At 42.7% G+C, this 21,766-nt stretch overlaps 1 protein-coding gene across 3 annotated transcripts in view; it reads left to right on the forward strand.

The window, feature by feature from the left end:
* Positions 1-21,766, forward strand: part of KCNAB1 (potassium voltage-gated channel subfamily A regulatory beta subunit 1) — a 564,258-nt gene that overhangs the window by 381,125 nt on the left and 161,367 nt on the right. For all 3 annotated transcript variants that reach the window (XM_073626075.1, XM_073626076.1, XM_073626077.1), the window contains exon 4: positions 9,078-9,157. In XM_073626075.1, coding sequence (XP_073482176.1) covers positions 9,078-9,157 — 80 coding nt within the window. The remainder of the gene's footprint in view (positions 1-9,077; positions 9,158-21,766) is intronic.

Raw genomic sequence — 21,766 nt, forward strand, 5'->3', positions numbered from 1 at the left:
GACAAGCCTGGGTTCACACAGGAGCGGTGTGGTTATTTTGTATGGGCTCAAATCGCACCGCAAAGTTATTGGTTTCAAGTATTGGAGCATTTGCACAAGTACAAGTACATGTGCAAATACTCTATATCAACACTGATACTGGATCAGTACAACCCTATTTATAACATGTCACTTTTGTTCAGTTTGGCACTTGTGCTAGATGCTCATTGTATGATTATATAGTAATTTACTTCAAATTACCAGCCAGATGTTTGGAATGCAATTTGCATAGAATTTTTTTTTTATTGTTTTAATTATCAGATTATATGCTTGTATGTTACATCGTTTTTCCCCTTATGTTTTTGTAGTTTTCCATTGTCTTTATTATTCAATTCTGTAACTGAATTTATGGTACCTTTGATAAGATTACAACAATCAAACAGATTGCACAGTCAATTAAAACAAATGATTGAATATCAACGTGAACATCTGCAAATATCAGGGCTAGGTGACAAAATCATTTTAGGACTTTCTAGCTCATCAATGTTTTTGATATCTCTGTCTGCTATCCCTGTTACTATAGGTTAAATGAAGAAGTCCTTCGTTTAATATTCTCCCCATGTATAGTTCCTTAAAATTGTAGAACTTAACTCATCCTTCTCTTCACCATGCCAGTATTAGTCACATTATTTCTGCCAAAGAATGATGTGTAGGCAGAGCAGGTCAGTCAGTCGCATCCCCAGCTCCATTCAGCTACCAGTTGGGATATTCCCCATCTGATAGCTATATGTAAACAAAAGGCAGAAAGTGTTGGCTGATGTCATTACCCAAATACAACAATGGTTATAATTGGTTCATGACAGGAATCTCCCAACCTGCAGTTGACTTGGGCTTCGGTCATTGGTTGCTAGGATGCTGTCAGCTGACAGTATCCTAGCAAACCATGTTGCTATGCAGCTGACAGTGTCCTAGCAACCATGGACACTGTGCAGAGACTCTGTTGGGAGACTTCCAGCGTTATACAATGGATCCTCTGTCTGCAGATTATGCCTTCTTCAGGCTGAACCAGGCTCTGACATGTCCTTCCTGTTTTCTACACCTCCAGCACACAAATACAAGTTAGCATAATTCCAACTGTTATGCTTCGATACCTTTAATGTTATTAATGTTATTATTAATAAGGGTTTCTCCTGTGTATTTAATGAAAGTTATCTATTTTCCTTTTGCACATTGGGCACTTAATTTTGTGTGAAACATTTAGGAATTCATGGGCCTAGGGTCAAGCATTGGTGTGCGCAGCCTATTACATTAGGTGTGCACCCTAAAGCTCAAGCACACGTGTGTCTACATATATATGGCTCTGGCAGGGAGATCAATCTCCCTGCCTGCACAGTGAAAGAGAAGTGCGTAGGCACTTCTCTTATGGCAGAGCCGGTAAGATCGAGATCTTTCCCATCTTCCTGCTGGCACACAAAGTGATAATGCTAATGTGCATGGGGTGATTATGGTGTGCTGAGGCACATCTGGCACACCCTGTGCGCACACCTTCTTCAGGTTGAACCAGGCTCTGACATGTCCTTCCTGTTTTCTACACCTCCAGCACACAAATGCAAGTTAGCATAATTCCAACTGTTATGCTTCAATACCTTTAATGTTATTAATAACTTTAATAAGGGTTTCTCCTTTGTATTTAATGAAAATTATCTATTTTCGTATTGCACATTGGGCACTTAATTTTGCATGAAACATTTAGGAATTCATGGGCATTCATGGGTCATTGGTTGCTAGGATGCTGTCAGCTGATAGTATCCTAGCAAACCATGTTGCTATGCAGCTGACAGTGTCCTAGCAACCATGGACACTGTGCAAAGACTCTATTGGGAGACTTCCACCACTATACAATGGATCCTCTGTCTGCAGATTATGCCTTCTTCAGGCTAAACCAGGCTCTGACATGTCTTTCCTGTTTTCCACACCTCCACCACACAAATGCAAGTAAGCGTAATTCCAACTGTTATGCTTCAATACCTTTAATGTAATTAAAAACTTTAATAAGGGCTTCTCCTGTGTATTTAATGAAAGTTATCTATTTTGCTTTTGCACATTGGGCACCTAATTTTGTGTGAAACATTTAGGAATTCATGGGCCTAGGGTCAAGCATTGGTGTGCGCAGCCTATTACATTAGGTGTGCACCCTAAAGCTCAAGCACACATATGTGTCTACATATATATGGCGCCGGCAGGGAGATCAATCTCCCTGCCTGCACAGTGAAAGAGAAGTGCGTAGGCACTTCTCTTATGGCAGAGCCGGTAAGATCGAGATCTTTCCCATCTTCCTGCTGGCACACAAAGTGATAATGCTAATGTGCATGGGGTGATTATGGTGTGCCGAGGCACATCTGGCACACCCTGTGAGCACAGCTATGGGGTTAAGATAGAGGTAGAGCACACAGTCCTCTCATTTCTAGCAGCACAATATCTATTTAGTGAAGAGAAGATTTGAATGTTATCACATTGGTGTTAATAGTTTTTATTTTTGATATGCACAGGGCTCTTGATATACTATTAAAGTAAAATTTATTATTACTAATATGGTTGATACATTTTTCCATTCCAAAATCAAATTTAATATTGTTGGTGCAGTTAAGTGTGTCTTTTTTTCCACTGTTTTATTGTTTAAAATGGTAGTTTGTCTCCCAATCTGTACAGCCTTTTAATGTATTAATATGATGTGGTTCTGGTGCTAATAAAAAATTGCCAGTGGTGGAAAATGTAACTGCTTTTCAATATACTTCCATAGTTGTTCTATAATTAGAAGCACAGGATGTTAGGGGGTTGGGGCTGTGTTAAAGGATACATTGATTTTAAAGGCATTTCATCATGGTTTTGAAGTGTACATTTTTAGACGAAATGCGTTCGTCTGTATGCAATTTGAACACGCAAAAAATCACGCATGCTCGGAAACAATTCGACGCATCCTTGGAAGCATTGAACTTCATTTTCTTGGTTCGTCGTAGTGTTGTACGTCACTGCGTTCTTGATGGTCGAAAGTTCAGAGAACTTTTGTGTGACCGTGTGTATGCAAGGCAAGCTTGAGCGGAATTCCATCAGAAAAACCATCCAAGATTTTTCCGACGGAAATTCCGCTCATGTGTATGGGGGATAACACATTTTCAAGCTAAATTTAACAAAGGTTCTTAATAATAATTGTGTGTTATGGCCCCCTAATACTTACCTGAGCCCCATCTTGATCCAGCGATGTTCATGAGTGCCGCAGCCATCTGGGACTCTCCCTCTTGATTGGCTGAGACACAGCAGCGGTGCCATTGGCTCCCGCTGCTGTCAATCGAAGTCAGTTAGCCAATGAGAAGAGAGAGGGAGTGGGGCCGAACCACGGCTCCGTGTCTGAATGGACACACAGAGCTGCAGCTTGGTTTGGCTGCCCCCATAGCAAGCTGCTTGCTGTGGGGGTACTCAACAGGAGGGTGGAGCCAGGAGCGGTAAAGAGGGACCCAAGAAGAAGAGGATCCAGGCTGCTCTGTGCAAAACCACTGCAGTAGGTAAGTATAACATGTTTGTTATTTTTAAAGAAAAAAAAACGAGACTTTAGTATCACTTTAAGTTCAGTGCTAGAAGTTTTTTTTAAAAACAATGGAGTTTGTTCAATAAATAATGACACCAATAGCTTGACATTTGAACACTTAAAAAAAAATGAGGAGCAAATCAATGATCAAATTATTTTTGGTTTTTTTTTGGGCTTAACCACTTTAGCCCCGGAAGGATTTGCCCCCCCAATGGCCATTTTTTGCAATATGGCACTGCGTCGCTTTAACTGACAACTGCGCAGTCATGCGACGCTGTACCCAAACAAAAGAGAAGGCCATTTTTTCCCCACAAATAGAGCTCTCTTTTGGTGGCATTTGATCACCTCTGCGGTTTTATTTTTTGCACTATAAACAAAGAGCAACAGTTTTGAAAAATACATTTTTTTTTTACTCTTTTTGCTATAATACATATCCAAAAAAAATATATATATATAAAAAAAATGTATTCATCAGTTTAGGCCAATATATATTCTTCTACATATTTTTGGTAAAAACAAAATCGCAATAGGCATATATTAATTGGTTAGCACAAAACTTATCGCGTCTACAAACTATGGAATAGATTTAGGGACTTCTATTTATTTTTTTTGTTTTTACCAGTAATGGTGGCGATCTGCGATTTTTAGTGGGACTGAGACATTGCGGTGGACAAATCTGACCCTAAATGACACTTTTTGCAGACCAGTGACATTATTACATTGATCAGTGCTATAAAATGCACTGATCAATGTAAAAGTAACGCTGGCAGGGAAGGGGTTAACACTAGGGGGAGATTAAGGGGTTAACTGTGTTCCCTAGGTGTGTTCTAACTGTAGGGGGGATGGGCTGCCAGAGATCACAGGGAACAGTAGATCTCTGTCATGTCTCCTGTCAGAATGGGGATCCGCCTTGTTTACAAAGGTAGAACCCCATTCTACCTCTGTACTAGGCAATCACGGGTCTGCCTGACCCACGGGCACTCCCCCGCAGCAGGCACGAGCGCTTGCTGCCGGTGGCGTTCGCCCACCATCAGCTACGACGGTTTGCCCAGGAAAGCCGTTCTGCTGCCATATAACGACAGCGGCTGGTTGGCAAGTGGTTAATTGCTACCACAGGCTCCTTGATTTTACACATTTTAAAGTGGGCCTATATGCAGAAAGTGAAGGTTTGCTATCTTTTAGAGCAGGGGTCCCTAAACTTTCTAAACAAGGGGCCGGGTTACTGTCCTTAATGCCGTGTACACACAAGTCCGACGGGAGCTTTTTATCGTATATTCCGATCGTGTGTATGCCCCATCAGACTTTTTACGTCGAAAATTCTGATGGACCTAGAAAGAGAACATGTTCTAAATTTTCCCAACGGCACCAATTCCTATCAGGAAAACCGCTCGTCTGTATGCTGTTCCGAGTACCAAAAACTACGCATGCTCTGAAGCAAGTATGAGATGGAAGCTATTGGCTACTGGCTTTTGAACTTCCGTTTTCTGGTCCTGTCTTACGTGTTGTACGTCACCGCATTCTGGACAGTCGAAATTTGGTGTGACCTTGTGTATGCAAGACAGCTTGAGTGGAATTCCATCGAAACTCCGTCGGAAAAACCTTCAGAGTTTATTCCGACGGTAAAACCGGTCGTGTGTACAGGGCATCAGACTTTAGGGGGGCTGGACTGTGGCCAGTGTGAGTAGGAAATATCCTGGTGTCAGTGGGAGTAAAAAATGGCACCTCTTTAGTGGGATGTCCCATCGTTGATGTCCATTGGAGGAATAGTGACCCATCATTAGTGTCAGTGGACAGAAGTGTGCCCATAATTGGTATCAGTGGGAGGAATAATGCTCCATTCTTGCTTTCAGTGGCAAGTATTATGCCCCCATTGTTGGTATCAGTAAGAGGAATGGTGCCCCAAGGGCCAAATAAGAGAAAGGAAAGGTTTGCATCTGGCCCCTGGGCCACAGTTTGGAGACCACAGCTATAGAGAAATTGTACCTAGACACTCCTGTTATGTAGCCTATTAATTTTATACAGTGTCTGCAGTGTGAGATCATCTAAGACACTGCTTCCTCTGATTGTCTACTGCTATGAGTTTTGGTGATGTCACTTCTGTGTTGCTCACTGTTCTGTTCTGTTCTGTTCACAGTTGAGAGCTTACAGGGGAGGAAGGGAAGATTTGCAGTGAAAACATGTCAATTCCCTGCTTCTGTGGATTTGTGCTTTCTGCACCTTTCCTGGTACTTCTTAAATATATTTCCCCAGATCGCTAGTCATCAGGGGGGTGGCTCTGACATAAGTGCATAAGCAAAGCTTTACCCCTATACCAAAATGGCCACCTCCAAATATAGACACAATGCAGAAGAGGGCAAGTAAAGTCAATAGAAGAAGAGAAGATCAGCTTCAGGAAGCCTGCAAGTAATACTGGTGACTAGTCCTTTGTCCTCTGCTTACCTTTGACTTGGCACAGCTTCCACAGTACAGGTCCTCTTTAAGTATTCTCTTTTCTTGATAATGTTACATCTTGGAAAATATCCCATAGACACTATCTCTTATAAGGACAGTGGAAATAAATGTTTACTTCAGCATGACTGCTTGTTTCAGCAGCTAAAAAACAGTCCTTTGTGATCACAAATTCACAACCCGAAGTTGGCTCGAGGCAAACTTATCACATGATTCTCCCAAACAAGCTTCCAGATGTTGTTTATGTCAGTAGAATCTACAGAGGAATGTACTTTAATGGCTTGTCTTGTCAGGGTTTTGTTGCAAGCAGAAAGTGACAAGTGCTTTGCCAACCCTGGGAAGTAATCATATTTCCTTAGCATCAGTCATTCATCCTCTCATAAACATTTATTGCTTGTGTCAATCTTCAGGTCGCCACTCATGGCTCCCCAAAGACCATATGCACAATTGGTTTAAAGATATGTCTATATTTAGATGGATGAGCAACAACATTTTCAAATGTTGTTTTACAAAATTATTTTTGATGGTAAATATATTCTTTATATAAGGGACCAATCAAAGATTTCCAGCGTCTTTGAGCTGTTAATTTACCTTCTTTTTATAGTAGGATTTCATTTTGTCAAAATGTCTTTGCAATGAATATCAACGACTCTATTTATTTCCAAGACCTTGATATATGAATTCTTCCTTTTACACATGTGAACAAGCGTAAATGTGAAAGTATTAGTAATTGTAAAATGCAGAATAGTATTCACCAGGAGCTAGTTCTATCAAAAAAAAGGTAATTGCTTCAAAAAAAGGCCTGGGTCTGTTTCTAAATGCACAAAATATAAATGACTATTCATTTTTATAAAAAATAACATTGTAAAATGTTTATCGAGAGATCATCAAATGGGCTTGGGGAATTAGAAAGGAATGTTGTAGCAAATTGGATAACACTTTATACACTATATTGCCAAAAGTATTGGGACACCTGCCTTTACACAGACGTGAACTTTAATTGCGTCCTAGTCCGTAAAGGTCAATATTGAGTTGGCCCACCCTTTGCATCTAAAAGACCCCTTTCACACTGAGGCAGTTTTCAGGCGTTTAGCGCTAAAAACAGCGCCTGTAAAGCGCCTGAAAACTGCCTCTCATGCCTCCCCAGTGTGAAAGCCTGAGTTCTTTCACACTAGGCAGGAAAACCTCGCTTCAGGTGTCTGATCCACAAAATCTCCTCCCCCGTCAGGTGCAGATGCTGGCTCAGTATGCAAGTGGCATACAAAGAAAAATTGAATCCAGGTGGCCTCACTCCAGTGATAATATCTTTATTGGTAGAAATCCATACAGCAAACGATGAAGTAGATCGCTAACATGTTTCACACTGTAGCTACTGGTGCTTACTCATAGCTAAATCTTTGAACAAATGACAATGGTTTATATATATACATGCCAATACATACAAAGTGGGCTTGATTGAAAAATTGAACAATTGAAAGATTGACAAATTAACAGACTCCTGTTACAAATCAATGCTCCTGTTGTTTTCAATCAAGCCCACTTTGTATGTATTGGCATGTATATATATAAACCATTGTCATTTGTTCAAAGATTTAGCTATGAGTAAGCACCAGTAGTTACGGTGTGAAACATGTTAGCGATCTACTTCATAGTTTGCTGTATTTTACCAGTAAAGAAATTATCGTTGGAGTGCAGCCATCCGAATTCAATTTTTCTTTGTATGCTATCACACTGGGGCGGTGCGCTTGCAGGACGGGAAAAAAAAGTCCTGTAAGCAGCATCTTTGGGGTGGTGTACACAGCGCTCCTACACCGACCCACCCATTGGAATGAATGGTCAGCGCTTTCAAGGTGCCTGTAAAGCGATTCGGATGTGCTGCAACACGGGCGGTTTTAACCCTTTCTTCGGCCGTTAGTGGGGGTTAAAAGTTCCCCGCTAGTGGCCGAAAAGTGCTGCTAAATCGATGGTAAAGTGCCGCTAAACCCCAAACTGTTCCCGTAAAGTTGGGAGCATGAAATTGTCCAAAATGTCTTGGTATGCTGATGCAATAAGGGTTCCCTTCACTGGAACTAAGGGGCCAAGCCCAACCCCTGAACAACAACCCCACACCATAATCCCCCTCCACCAAATGATTTGGACCAGTTCACAAAGCAAGGTGCGTGTAAATGCAGGCATCCCAATACTTTTGCTAATATAGTGTAATTGTTCTTTGCGTTCCTCTGGTGATCATCTGTGAATTTGGTCTTCCGAAAATGAGAATTATTTCTTTTTTGGACTTGATTGGCGTTATGCAGCTCTTTTTTTAAGAGAATATTAACAAAGGAGTTTGCTAGTCAAACCAATACACAGATGTTCTCTCTAGTACTAACCTGGTCATAAGATTTTAGGCACACCTAGTTTTTCTGTAGTTAAACCAAAAAAACCCACATATACACATGGGAAACATCAGTCTTCATTTTAGTTTCTGAAACTTTCATACAAGGAGTTGTAGGACAGATGTGCATAAACTGTATACAAGGGCCTCAAATGAGCTCCCACAATAGGTTTGAGGACCTTGATTATTAGATAAAGGTTTCCTTTTTATTCTTTTTTATCATGAGTAATATATCTGATAACTTCCTCATAAGAAAGGCTGAGCTTTTCTGATTTACAGGCATACCCCACTTTTAAGTACACAATGGGGTTTATTTACTAAAGCTAGAAAGTGCAAAATCAGGCTCACTTATCTATAGAAACCAATGAGCTTCTAACCCCAGCTTGTTCAATTAAGCTTTGGTAAGAAAACCTGAAAGCTCATTGGTTTCTATACAGAAATGAGCCTGGTTTGGCACTTTCTAGCTTTAGTAAATAAACCCCACTGTGTACTTAAAAGTGGGGTATGCCTGTAAATAATAATGAATGGTGTACTGATGTCAGGTACTGGGAGACATGAGGGAATACTGGTGTAGAAGTTGGAAATAATGGGGTGTAAGCTGAGAGGACATCACAAAAGGACACCACAAACACAATTTAGCATAGTTGCCCTCTACTTTTTCAATTAATACATACATTTTTCCTACATCCACAGGTGGCAGAGCAACTAATGACAATTGCATATGAAAATGGAGTAAACCTCTTTGATACAGCAGAGGTTTATGCAGCTGGAAAGTGAGTATGTTTCCTTTTATTCATATATAATGTACATTTAAAAAAGTCAGACATAAATGTATCTGTTGTGTATTCTGTTTATAATTATACATACCAGGAGTCTGATGAAAAAACTACTGGTATGTAAAGATGAGCTAACTGACCCACAGCTTAGAGATATAACTGAGACCAAATCAATTCACAAATTTACCTAACATCATCACTGATCATCCAGTATTAGGCACAAACAGTACAAACAAATAGCAAACACCCCAACCTATAACTGGCCTTTACAGCAAGGTGCACATGGAAGGGTGACGCATGTCAAAAAACAAGTAAGAAAAATGTCCAGCCCACTTACCAACCAGCCTGCAACAAACCAAATTGTCCTGTCTAACAGTTCACGTTAAAACCAGGGGTTTCATTTGCACACAATTGTAAATATATGAGTAAGCTGCAGGGCCACTTCATGGCACCCCAATACTATCTGCAGTCCTCCCTTACAGAGTTAGGACTGCAGTACACTATGGTGCCGTCAAGTAAGCTAGCTTACAAATATATTTGCAAATGTGTGTAAACTAAACCCCTGGTTTTAATGTGAACTGTTATACAGGACAATTCAGTTTGTTGTAGGCTGGTTGGTAAGTGAGGTGTGAAATTTTCTTTGTTTTTTTTTGATAGTAATAAGTACCAGCAGCTTCTTTTTAAATGCGCCTTAGCTTTTTAATTTTTACTTCCCCTATACTTGTGCTCAAGTCAGCAGTGGTGAAATCCATTAGGCCCCTTTCACACTGGGGCGGTGGGGGCGTCGGCGGTAAAGCGGCAATATATTTAGCGCCACTTTACTGTCGTTTTAGTGGCGCTATTCGCCCGCTAGCGGGGCAATTTTAACCCCCGCTAGCGGCCGAAAAAGGGTTAAAACCGCCCGCAAAGCGCCGCTGCAGCAGCGCTACAGCAGCCTCGGGGCTTTCACATTGGAGAGACTGCAGCGGCTGTTTCAGGGCGCTTTGCAGTTGATATTTTTAGCGCTGTAGTGCCTGCAAAGCGCCCAGTGTGAAAGGGGTCTTAAGGTGGTTTTGGGTGAAGACATTAATGTATGCAGTTTTCATCTTTTGATAAATTAAATAGAAAGAAGAGCTATGTTTTGGAGTGCAGCTTATATTTACTTTCGACTGAGAGTGGAGACGGGTCTATGGTAGCCAGCACCTGGGTCGTCCGTGAATCTTGGGCAGAGCTGTGGGTTTGGGTATGTTTCTGTAGCATAATGCAGGTGTTTCAAAGGTAGGACAGGGGCAATAAAAATTGGCCATACCCAAAACAACCTGTATCATGCTGACAGGAAACTTTAGACAATCATTAACTCTGTTGTAAAAAAAAACTGCATAAAAAGGCTATATGTCTATACAGTGTTTATATATATATATATATATATATATATATATATATATATATATATATATATATATATATATATATATTATAAATGTAAATATTTTATTATATCTTTTTATGTGCCAACACTGACAACACACAGCCATTAATGTCTAAACTGCTGGTAACAAAAGTGAGTACACCTCTAAGTGAAAGTGTCCAAAAGTGTCATTTCTTCAGTGTTGCCACATGAAAAGATACAATAAAATATTTCCAAAAATGTGAGGGGTGTACTCACTTTTGTGAGATATTTAAATATATATATATATATATATATATATATATATATATATATATATATATATGTAGGAAGGCCAGTATGGTGGCCTGAATTTATGGGAGGAGCCCGGTGGGTATTTAAGCAGCCCGCTCACCTGTGGTGCTTGTCGGTTTCCTGTGCGCGATACGTTACGTCACTAGGCCGACTATCCGAATACCAAACGTCCGTAAGTCGTTGTCTCGCGAAGTTCCCGCATTTTGCTATTTCGTGCTCGAGAGTGTCAGTGTTTACCGATCCGTATCGTTCGTACCACGCGTCTGGCTTGGCTGTCGCAGGTAGGGTCCCGTCGGACTTTTCGTTTTTCATATCAGGTCACTAAACCGTGAGTTCAAATTTCGTTTCACCCGCATCTCACAAACTGCAATGTATATCGCTTGTACTTTCGATATGTTACAAATTCGATAGCACAGCGACGCTGACGTCGCTTCATTTCTAGCATGTCGGTATCAGTAGACAGCCATAGCCAGTCGCAATTTTGTAAATGATCAAATCAAGTTAGTTCGATACCAATCATTTCTCATTTCTGAGACATTTCTAAACTCATTTCGGACATTTCAAATCATTTCTCATTTCTGAAAACATTTCTGAACTCATTTCTGACATTTTCAAATCATTTCTCATTTCAGTCACCTACCGCGCTCCGATTCGAATCCAGTCGCACCAAAGATGCGCCGATTCGTTCCGGTGTGCCCCAGTTATTACGGCCTCATTTCTATACATGCTCCAGAGTTACGTTATTGTCAGTCAATTGTACCTCTGTCATGGTCATCATTTCATTTCCATGTATCACGTCCCGACATGAATTCAGTCGCATGAAAAATGCACCGATTCGTCTCGGCGTGCCCCAGGATTGGCCTCATTTCTATACATGCTCCAGAGTTACGTTTTATCAGTCATTTCGTACCTCTGTCATGGTTATCATTTCATTTCCATGTATCACGTCCCGACATGAATTCAGTCGCATGAAAAATGCACCGATTCGTCTCGGCGTGCCCCAGGATTGGCCTCATTTCTATACATGCTCCAGAGTTACGTTTTATCAGTCATTTGTACCTCTGTCATGGTTATCATTTCATTTCCATGTATCACGTCCCGACATGAATTCAGTTGCATGAAAAATGCACCGATTCGTCTCGGCGTGCCCCAGGATTGGCCTCATCTCTATACATGCTCCAGAGTTACGTTTTATCAGTCATTCGTACCTCTGTCATGGTTATCATTTCATTTCCATGTATCACGTCCCGACATGAATTCAGTCGCATGAAAAATGCACCGATTCGTCTCGGCGTGCCCCAGGATTGGCCTCATTTCTATACATGCTCCAGAGTTACGTTTTATCAGTCATTCGTACCTCTGTCATGGTTATCATTTCATTTCCATGTATCACGTCCCGACATGAATTCAGTCGCATGAAAAATGCACCGATTCGTCTCGGCGTGCCCCAGGATTGGCCTCATTTCTATACATGCTCCAGAGTTACGTTTTATCAGTCATTCGTACCTCTGTCATGGTTATCATTTCATTTCCATGTATCACGTCCCGACATGAATTCAGTCGCATGAAAAATGCACCGATTCGTCTCGGCGTGCCCCAGGATTGGCCTCATTTCTATACATGCTCCAGAGTTACGTTATCAGTCATTTGTACCTCTGTCATGGTTATCATTTCATTTCCACGTATCACATTCCGACATGAAATCAGTCGCATGAAAATGCACCGATTCGTCTCGGCGTGCCCAGGATTGGCCACATTTCTGACACATGCTCCAGAGTCCAGATCATAGCTAATCGCAGACATCGGGGGATTGATCCACATCTCTGTCATGCAATTTCTACCATTTCACTCCCACAACGCATCACCGTTTCGAAACCAGTCGCATCTGAGGTGCACCGATTCGTCACGGCATGCATCACTGGTTCCGATCGCATCTCATACCTATACCAGAGCTCGGTTAGTTGCCAGTCGCTAACACGGCACAACCAATTCGAGCCGCGGTCAAAACAATCATTTCTCTCATTTCATTTAATACTGCACTCCTATTCGAGTCCAGATGCATCAAACAAGCACCGATTCGTCCCAGGAGCACCAATATTTTCAGTTGCCCCATTTCAATACATGCTCCAGAGCCCGGTTCACGGTCGAACAAATCGTGACACGACCAGGCCGCACCTCTGTCATGCAGTTCATTCATTTCACAATCAAAGCAAACATTTCGAATCATTTCATTGTCACAAGATTGCAAGCATCATACAAATCATTGCTTCAAGTTACTTAGCAATCCCTTCACGAATTGTCACCTTTTCATTTTCCTCAAAAAAAAAAAAAAAAAAATCCATACCTATACCAGAGCTCGGTCGGTTGCCAGTCGCAAAACACGGCACAACCAATTCAAGCCTCGGTCAAGGTAAACATTTCTCTCATTTCATTTCATGCTGCGCACCGATTCGAATCCAGATGCATCAAACAAGCACCGATTCGTCCCGGTGTGCACCAATGTTTCTTCTGTTGCCTCGTTTCAGTGCATGCTCCAGGGCCCGGTTCACGGTCGCATCAGTCACGACACGGCCAGGCCGGACCTTTGTCATGCAGTTCAGTCATTTCAAACATCAAGGCAAACATTTCGAATCATTTCGTTCTCACAAAAAAAAAAAAAAAAAAAAAAGAAATATACGAGCTCAAAAACAGGATATTCTCATCAGATCAAGTCATGTCACAGGCCGGCAGCGAAGACTTCACGGCCCCTCTGTCGGCTTTCACACAGGCCTCATTTCACTACCTCACAGTACGTACGAATGTGGGAATATTCGTTCAGCAGCCATCGACGAACAAACCATAGATCGGCTCTTACAAACAGAACTAGACCGAGAGTACGTTATAGGCCTTTCACTCAGCCCCCTTTCAGCACTTGGAGAGTCAGCCCTATTTGGGGCTTGTCAAGGGCAAATTCACAAATAAATTACGTTTGGGGTACCACCTGTCTGCGCCTCATTCTTCCCACATCCCCAGTCTCAATTCCCTGATTCCCTCCGAAGAATTCTCCCTAAAGTATTCCTCCGTAGACATGCCGATACAAGCAGTCATCAAAGCAGGTACAGGTGCCTGGCTTTCCAAAACCGACATCTCGGATGCCTTTAAGCTCCTGCCTATCCATCCATCCCTTTGGTGCTGGCATGGCATCAAGTGGAAGGAGGCATATTATTTGGCCACAAAACTGACGTTCGGTTCGAAGAGCAGCCCTTGGCTCTTCGACACATTCGCTCAGTCTCTTGCTTGGATACTGTTACACAAGGCTCAGTGACAAAAGTCATCCATTACCTGGACGACTTCCTACTAATAGAACCTCCCAGCAAGCCCCCAGGAGACCTCGACAAACTCAGAGCGATATTCGGAAAACCCAATCTTCCCATCACCGAGCACAAAGTAGAAGGCCCAGCACATAACATCACCTTTCTCGGGGGCCAACTTAGACACCTGCGCTATGCAAGCCAGTCTCCCCCTCGACAAACTAACCCGCATTAAGGCGGTCCTTCACAAATTCACCCACACCAAGGGGTGTACCAAGAAGCAGTTGCAATCTCTCCTGGCAATGCTGAATTTCGCCATACGAATTATTCCACAAGGCCGCACCTTCGTGTCACGCCTGCTGAGATTCCTGCCAGAAACACAAGACCCCGATCAGATCTTAAATCTAGACTCCGCAGCAATAGCGGACCTATCTATGTGGGACGAATTCCGTCCTCCCGGAATGGCATATCCCTAATTATACCCATGGTTTCAGCTCTGTCACCCCAGGTGGTGACAGTCGCTGCAGCCACCACAGGTTTCGCTGCAATTTTTGGCCATCATTGGTTTTCAGGACCCTGGCCTCAACAGATACTGTTGATACCCGGCTTATTCAAAACATCTTCCCTCCTCGAACTCTATCCCATGGTGGCAGCTGCACAACTCTGGGGTCACCATTGGACAGGGCAAACCGTAATCTTCACCACCGACAATCAGGCCACGGCAGACATCAACAAAGGCAGGTCCAATTCCCCAGCAGTCATGTCCTTCCTGCGCAGATTGGTACAACTGTTCTTACAGCATCAGTTTAACATACACTGTGCATTTATTCCAGGCAGACACAATTAGTTGCTGACGCACTGTCACGTTCTAACTACACCTCCTTTTCAAACAGGTTCCCGGAGCCGATCCAGTGTCGGCCCCTATCCCTGCCTGGTCACAACTGACCCTGGACTAGTTTAACATTTACAAGGAGCAACGCAGCTCATCAATCACTCACTCTCTCATAACACACTCAAAGCCTACCAGACAGCTTGAAAGGCGTTCAATAAATTTCTCACATCCTGCCGTAAAGGACCAATAGATGTTAAACAGGTACTGGCCTTCATTTCATACTGCCACACTCAGCTGGCCTTATCTTACAATATCATTCGGCTATACCTAGCCGGCATACAACATTTCGTGACCCTGGAAGACCCCACAAAATCTTCACTGTTCTCATCACACGCTATACGAGCCATCCTAAGGGGCATCCAGAAACAACAACCAGTGATTAGTACTAAGCGCTTACCCATTACGGGGCCCATCTTCAGGGATATGTCGACTATTCTGGCTACTTCGCCATTCGGTCTGCTGCCCAGCACGGTCCTACAAGCAGCCATATAGTTGGCTTACTACGGGTTCACCTATAACCACCCCACAGACCAAGTATTACGCAGACGGCACTTGCTTCGCCACCAAGACCATTTCATCCTTCACCTCGAGGTTTCTTAAACCCAGGAAACAGGCTCTGGAGTGGACATTTCACCTCTACAGAACCAATAACAGCTGGTGTCCAGTCACCGTACTTAACCGTCTCCTCTCACTCCTGCCTGAACAATCGGACACCAGTCCTCTTCTACCATTCCCAGTTAAACCCTTAAACGCATGTCACTTTGTAAAACACATAAGGATACTTCTCCGCAATCTTCACCTTAAACCCAGTCAGTACTCCGGACACTCCTTCCGCATCGGAGCAGCCTCCGCAGCAACCCGCCAGGGGGTTCCAGACCACATCATCAAAAGACTAGGCAGATGGAAATCAGCCTGCGTCGCCCGGTATATACCCAATCCTCAAGTAGAGATGGCACAGGCATTCTCCAAATTGGCTCAATGAATACCTGAAAACCAATTATATATTATATCCCTACCTGAATGTTTTTGCCCCCTTATTTTGGCATACCGGCCATTAGACCAAGGCACACTTTCAGGTCCATTTCATATGGTAAGTCCACACTTCCAGGTCTATTTCCGATGGTAAGTCTTATCTTTATTATAAGTGTTATCTATGTCCATATCGGACATAGGGCTCCGACCATAAGTAGGAAGGCCAGTATGGTGGCCTGAATTTATGGGAGGAGCCCGGTGGGTATTTAAGCAGCCCGCTCACCTGTGGTGCTTGTCGGTTTCCTGTGCGCGATACCCACCCTCCCATCCCCATTTCAAGGCATTCATTTCATTTCATTCATTTCATCTCATTTCTCTCTACAGAATAATCATTTCTTAAAACCAGGGTATGCCCCCTTATTTTGGCATACCGGCCATTAGACCAAGGCACACTTTCAGGTCCATTTCATATGGTAAGTCCACACTTCCAGGTCTATTTCCGATGGTAAGTCTTATCTTTATTATAAGTGTTATCTATGTCCATATCGGACATAGGGCTCCGACCATAAATATATATATATATATATACACACACATTATATTACCAAAAGTATTGGCCCACCCTTTGCAGCTATAACAGCTTCAACTCTTCTGGGAAGGCTGTCCACAAGGTTTAGAAGTGTGTCTATGAGAATGTTTGACCATTCTTCCAGAAGTGCATTTGTGAGGTCAGGCACTGATGTTGGATGAAAAGGCGTAGTTCGAAGTCTCTGCTCTAATTATTCCCAAAGGTGTTCTATCAGGTTGAGGTCAGGACTCTGTGCCGGCCAGTCAAGTTCCTCCAACCCAAATTTGCTCATCCATGTCTTTATGGACTTTGCTTTGTGCACTGGTCCAAATCATTTGGTGGAGGGGGGTTATGGCATGAGGTTGTTTTTCAGGGGTTGGGCTTGGCCCCTTAGTTCCAGTGAAGGGAACTCTTAAGGCATCAGCATACCAAGACATTTTGGGCAATTTCATGCTCCCAACTTTGTGGAATCAGTTTGGGAATGGCCCCTTCCTGTTCCAAGATAAAGACATGCATACTTTGGTTGCAACAAGTGATTAAGTGAGTTACTGTTGCCTTTCTATCATCTCGAACCAGTCTGCCCATTCCCCCCTGACATCAACAAGGCATTTTCCTCAATATAATTGCTGCTCACTGGATATTTTCTCTTTTTGGACCATTCTCTGCAAACCCTAGAGATGGTTGTGCCTGAAAATCCCAGTAAATCAGCAGTTTTTTTTAAATATTCAGACCAGCCCGTCTGGCACCAACAACCATGCCATGTTTAAAGCCACTTAAATCCCTTTTATTCCCCATTTTGATGCTCGGTTTGAACTTCAGCAAGTCACCACGTCTGCATGCCTTAATGTATTATGTTGCTGCCATGTGATTGGCTCATTATTAATTTGTGTTATCAAGCAATTGAACAGGTGTACCTAATAAAGTGGCCAGTGAGTGTGTATATATATATATATATATATATATATATATATATATATATATATATATACTGTATATATATATATAAAGAAAGATTTACCTTCATTCTTCATTTTATAAAGCTCCAGAACTTGTGCAGCTGAAAGTAATAATATTCCATTATCCAGCTGAGCCCATCTTCTGTACTATATATTGTTTCCAATTTAAAGCTATTCTATGCATTTGTTGGTCCCACTGGCTTGCAGTTTCCTCTGCTAGGAGAAATGCCATGAATATCTATGAGTCTGGCATGAACAGTGGGAACTGCAAACAGATGAGACTCAGAACTAACCTTTGCTAGTTAAATCCATCTCACCACACATTCCACAATGTAAAAGCGTCATCTTTTTATTAAAGTTATCAGTGATTTTATGATGTAAAATGTTCTTTTGTTTTAATTTAGTCCCCTATTCTGCTCACAAAAAATTCACATTTTGAAGGGACATTTTTTGAGTGTGTAGTCTGCGAAAAATGGCTGCAGTCATCAATGAAACTCTTACCATATGCCTGTGTTAGCTCACTGGTGTCTGGAACATCTGTTCTATTTCAGGCATACATAGAGGATGTTTAGCAGTATCTAACGTATATATATATCAGTTGTGTAAACTTCTCAAAAAAGAATGGGTATACACTATCTGGATGGCTGTCTGGCTGAAGGAGTATAGGTGTACATGGAAGATTATCTATTTATTTATCATCTATCATCTTTCTATCCACCTGCCTGTTTTCTTTTTTATTTCTTTATCCAATTACTTTGTACACAGGCATGGACTGGCGACGTGCCACCTCTAGCAGATGCTAGAAAAGCTGTTTATCTGAATGTACCTGTAGGACTGTGAGATCTCTGTCATAAGGACCCAATTCACACTTCGGCTCATCAAAAAAGACAGAAAATTTTACGTGGGCTTACGTGTACTTTGTCATGTACTGCTTTTTTTTTTTTCTTTTTTTTCTTTTTTTTTTTTTTTTTATACCCAATCTTGTGTGCTTTTCCATATCTCCCTGGAGGGAGTGTACTTTGTACTTAGTTTGCATCAGGTGCCACATTTTTATGAAAACATTTATTTATTTATTTTAATTTGCAAACATTGTATCCAATATCAAAGACAGTACAGGTCAAAAGGTAATCAAATAAATATTTTTTTCTCTGATAGTGTTCTTCTTTACGACCCCTTTCAAACTGGGGCTGTGTTACGGCGCTGCCAAAGCTCTTTGCAGGCGCTCCGGCATCGCTGCCCATTCATTTAAATGGGCAGGGCCTTTTGGGTGTGGTGTATATACACGGATCCCAAACCGCCCCACAGATGCTGCTTGCAGGATTTTTTTTTCCTGTCCCGCAAACGCACCGCCCCAGTGTGAAAGCATTTGGGCTTTCATACTGGGGAGGCATGAGAGGCACTTTACAGGCTCTATTTTTAGCGCTAAAATGCCTGAAAAGTCTGTTAGTGTGAAAGGGGTCTAAAGGAAAAATCCAATTAAGAGAATTTGAAGGATGCCACGGTCTAAAATTGTTGTTTGCCTGGCTTTTATGCTGATTTATTGGCTTTAAAACACACATTAAAGAGGTTGTAACCCTAAAATAAAAAGAGATTCTGTTCCCTTATAGCAGGTTAAAAAGCACAGTGCTTGTGCTGTCTAATCAGTCCCTCTCTATGCTGTAAAAAACCTGCCTGTTCCTGTGTCCCCCCTTAGTGTACTGACCACGGTAATCATGGCTGCTGATCCCTGATTACTGTGGGTCTGGTTAAGTGCCCCCATCATCCATTGCTTTCTCCCCCTCCTTCCCTGTGTGTGAGCCATCTCCTCTGCCCCCTCTTGCCGCTATTAGTAGCTGCCAGTAAAGTTAAATAAAGATTACGGCCAGCCCTTCTGTTCTACTAAGCCAAGCTACATGTGTACATGTTTGTACAAAATTGTGCCTATAAATACCTTATTTCACATTTTCTGTTTTCTTGTTTCTGGCCGGTCACGTGACCTCCAGCCACTCTCCTCCCCCCAACTAATGGCTACAGCAGGAGGGGCTAAGTGAAGAGTACAGTGGTCGCGTGACCTCCTGGCTGACATTAGAGGGGGATCTTGGCCCCTCCCGCTGTTGCCCTTAGATCGGGAAGGAGAGCGACCAGAAGTCATGTGACCGGACAGAAACAATCTGAAATAAGATATGCACAGGCACAATTTTACACAAACATGTACACAGTGTAGATTGGCTTTGTAAAACAGAGGGGCTGGCAGTAATCTTTATTTGACTTCACAACCACTTTAACTTTCAGTTTAAATCAGCTAAATACATTCCTGGCACATCAACACAGGAGGTGTTTTTTTTTCTTTAGCATGCAGCCACATCCTGAGTAGAAAAATCTGCCTCCTGCCAGTATGCTGCAAAAAAGGCCCCTAGCTCTCTGTATGGAAGCAGAGGTCCAACATGACTCCCCACTAAGACCCCTTTCACACTGAGACACTTTGCAGGCGCTACAGTGCTAAAAATAGCGCCTGCAAAGTGCCCTGAAAGAGCCACTGCTGTCTCTCCAATGTGAAACCCCGAGGGCTTTCACACTGGAGCGGAGCGGTGTGCTGGCAGAACGCTAAAAAAAAGTCCTGCTAGCAGCACCTTTGGAGTGGTGAAGGAGCAGTGTATACACCACTCCTTCACCGCTCCTGCCCCTGCCCCTGTGAAGGAGCAGTGTATACACCGCTCCTTCACTGCTCCTGCCCATTGAAATCAATGGGGCAGCGCGGCTATACTGCCGGCATAGCGCTGCTTCCGCAGCGCTTTGCGGTGGTTTTAACTCTTTCTCGGCCAGAAGTGGGGGGGTAAAAGCACCCCGCTAGCGGCCTGAATAGCGTTGCGAAAGTGACGGTAAAGCGGCGCTTTACCGCCGACGTACCCATCGCCCCAGTGTGAAAGGGGCCTAAGTCAAAGCTGGATCTCTCCAATCACTACTCTCTAAGCAGCATTAGATTTGCAGATTGCAGAGCTATAAATCTGACTCAGCAGGATGCAAAACTGCTGGTTCCACACAGAGAGGGCAAGGGTCCCTCTCTGCAACATACTAGCATGGGGCAGGCTTTTCTACCCAGGCTGTGGTTGCATGCTAAAGAAAATGAACTGTATGGCTTTGTACACCTTTCGTTTTAATGCACCTGGAATGTATTCAACAGATCGTTAAGTTGAGGTATAGTACTAGTACATACCTCCCAACTTTTGAGATGGAAAGGAGGGACACCTGCTAGCAAAAAGTATGTAGGCATAGGACAGACCCCTGCCATGCCCCCTTAAAGGAAAATTAAACAAAAAAATGATTAGTTGAACCCACAAGTGCTTTTTTTTAACATTACTATTCCTTTATTTTGGCTTTTGAAATATACAAATGCAGCAATTTAGAAATTGGATGAAAGGTTTAGCACTAGGAAACACTTTTTGAAAGATAAAGTGCATTTTATATACAACTATATAGATTAGACAAAAATGGGGGGCAAATGAGGAGGAAAGAGGGACCGAGGGACTTTGTTCCAAATCAGGGACAATCCCTTTCAAATCAGGGACAGTTGGGAGTTATGCTAGTAGCATAGATCAGGAGTTCTGACTGCAGTCAATTCTGCATGCTTTTTCAGGTCAGTGAAAGTATTGAAGCTCATTATAAATTTCTTTCTATCTGGTGGCCCTGGCTTGATTACCAACCAGTCTCTCGTTTTACTACATGGTTGCTCCAATTGTGATTCGAGAGCTTATATTCCTCTTAACTCATCCTAGCTTTTGGGAACAAACCGCTGTCCCCATGGCAAAGTTCCTCGTGGCAAAGTTCCTTTCCCCGCCATCCTTCCCACATCCCCCTGTCTTTTCTTTCCTCGCTTTAAGGATCTATTCCCCATTTTCATCCTCTCGATTGAGGGACACTTTTTCCTTAATGCAATTTCCAAGCCACCTGGCCCCTGTCTATAGTACATGATTGTTAGCTAATCTGCTGGGCCTATTTACCAACATCTATTGCATGTGATCTTAAGCCCCGTATACACGGGCAGAATGTTGGGAGACAAAAATTACTGGCCGACGTTCTGCCAGTGTGTATGTTGGATGTGCGTGCTGGAAAACCAGCAGCCAACCAACTCCTGATCAGCGCTCTCAGCCAATAGCAGAGAGCGCTGATCAGAGTGTTCTGGCGGGGGGGCCATCCCCATATCAGAACACAACAGTTCGTTGGTGGAGATCGATGAACTAAACTTTCATAACCTTGCACAACCTCTGGAT

Source organism: Aquarana catesbeiana, linkage group LG04, assembly GCF_042186555.1.
Source record: "Aquarana catesbeiana isolate 2022-GZ linkage group LG04, ASM4218655v1, whole genome shotgun sequence".
In the NCBI taxonomy this organism is placed as follows: Eukaryota; Metazoa; Chordata; class Amphibia; order Anura; family Ranidae; genus Aquarana; species Aquarana catesbeiana.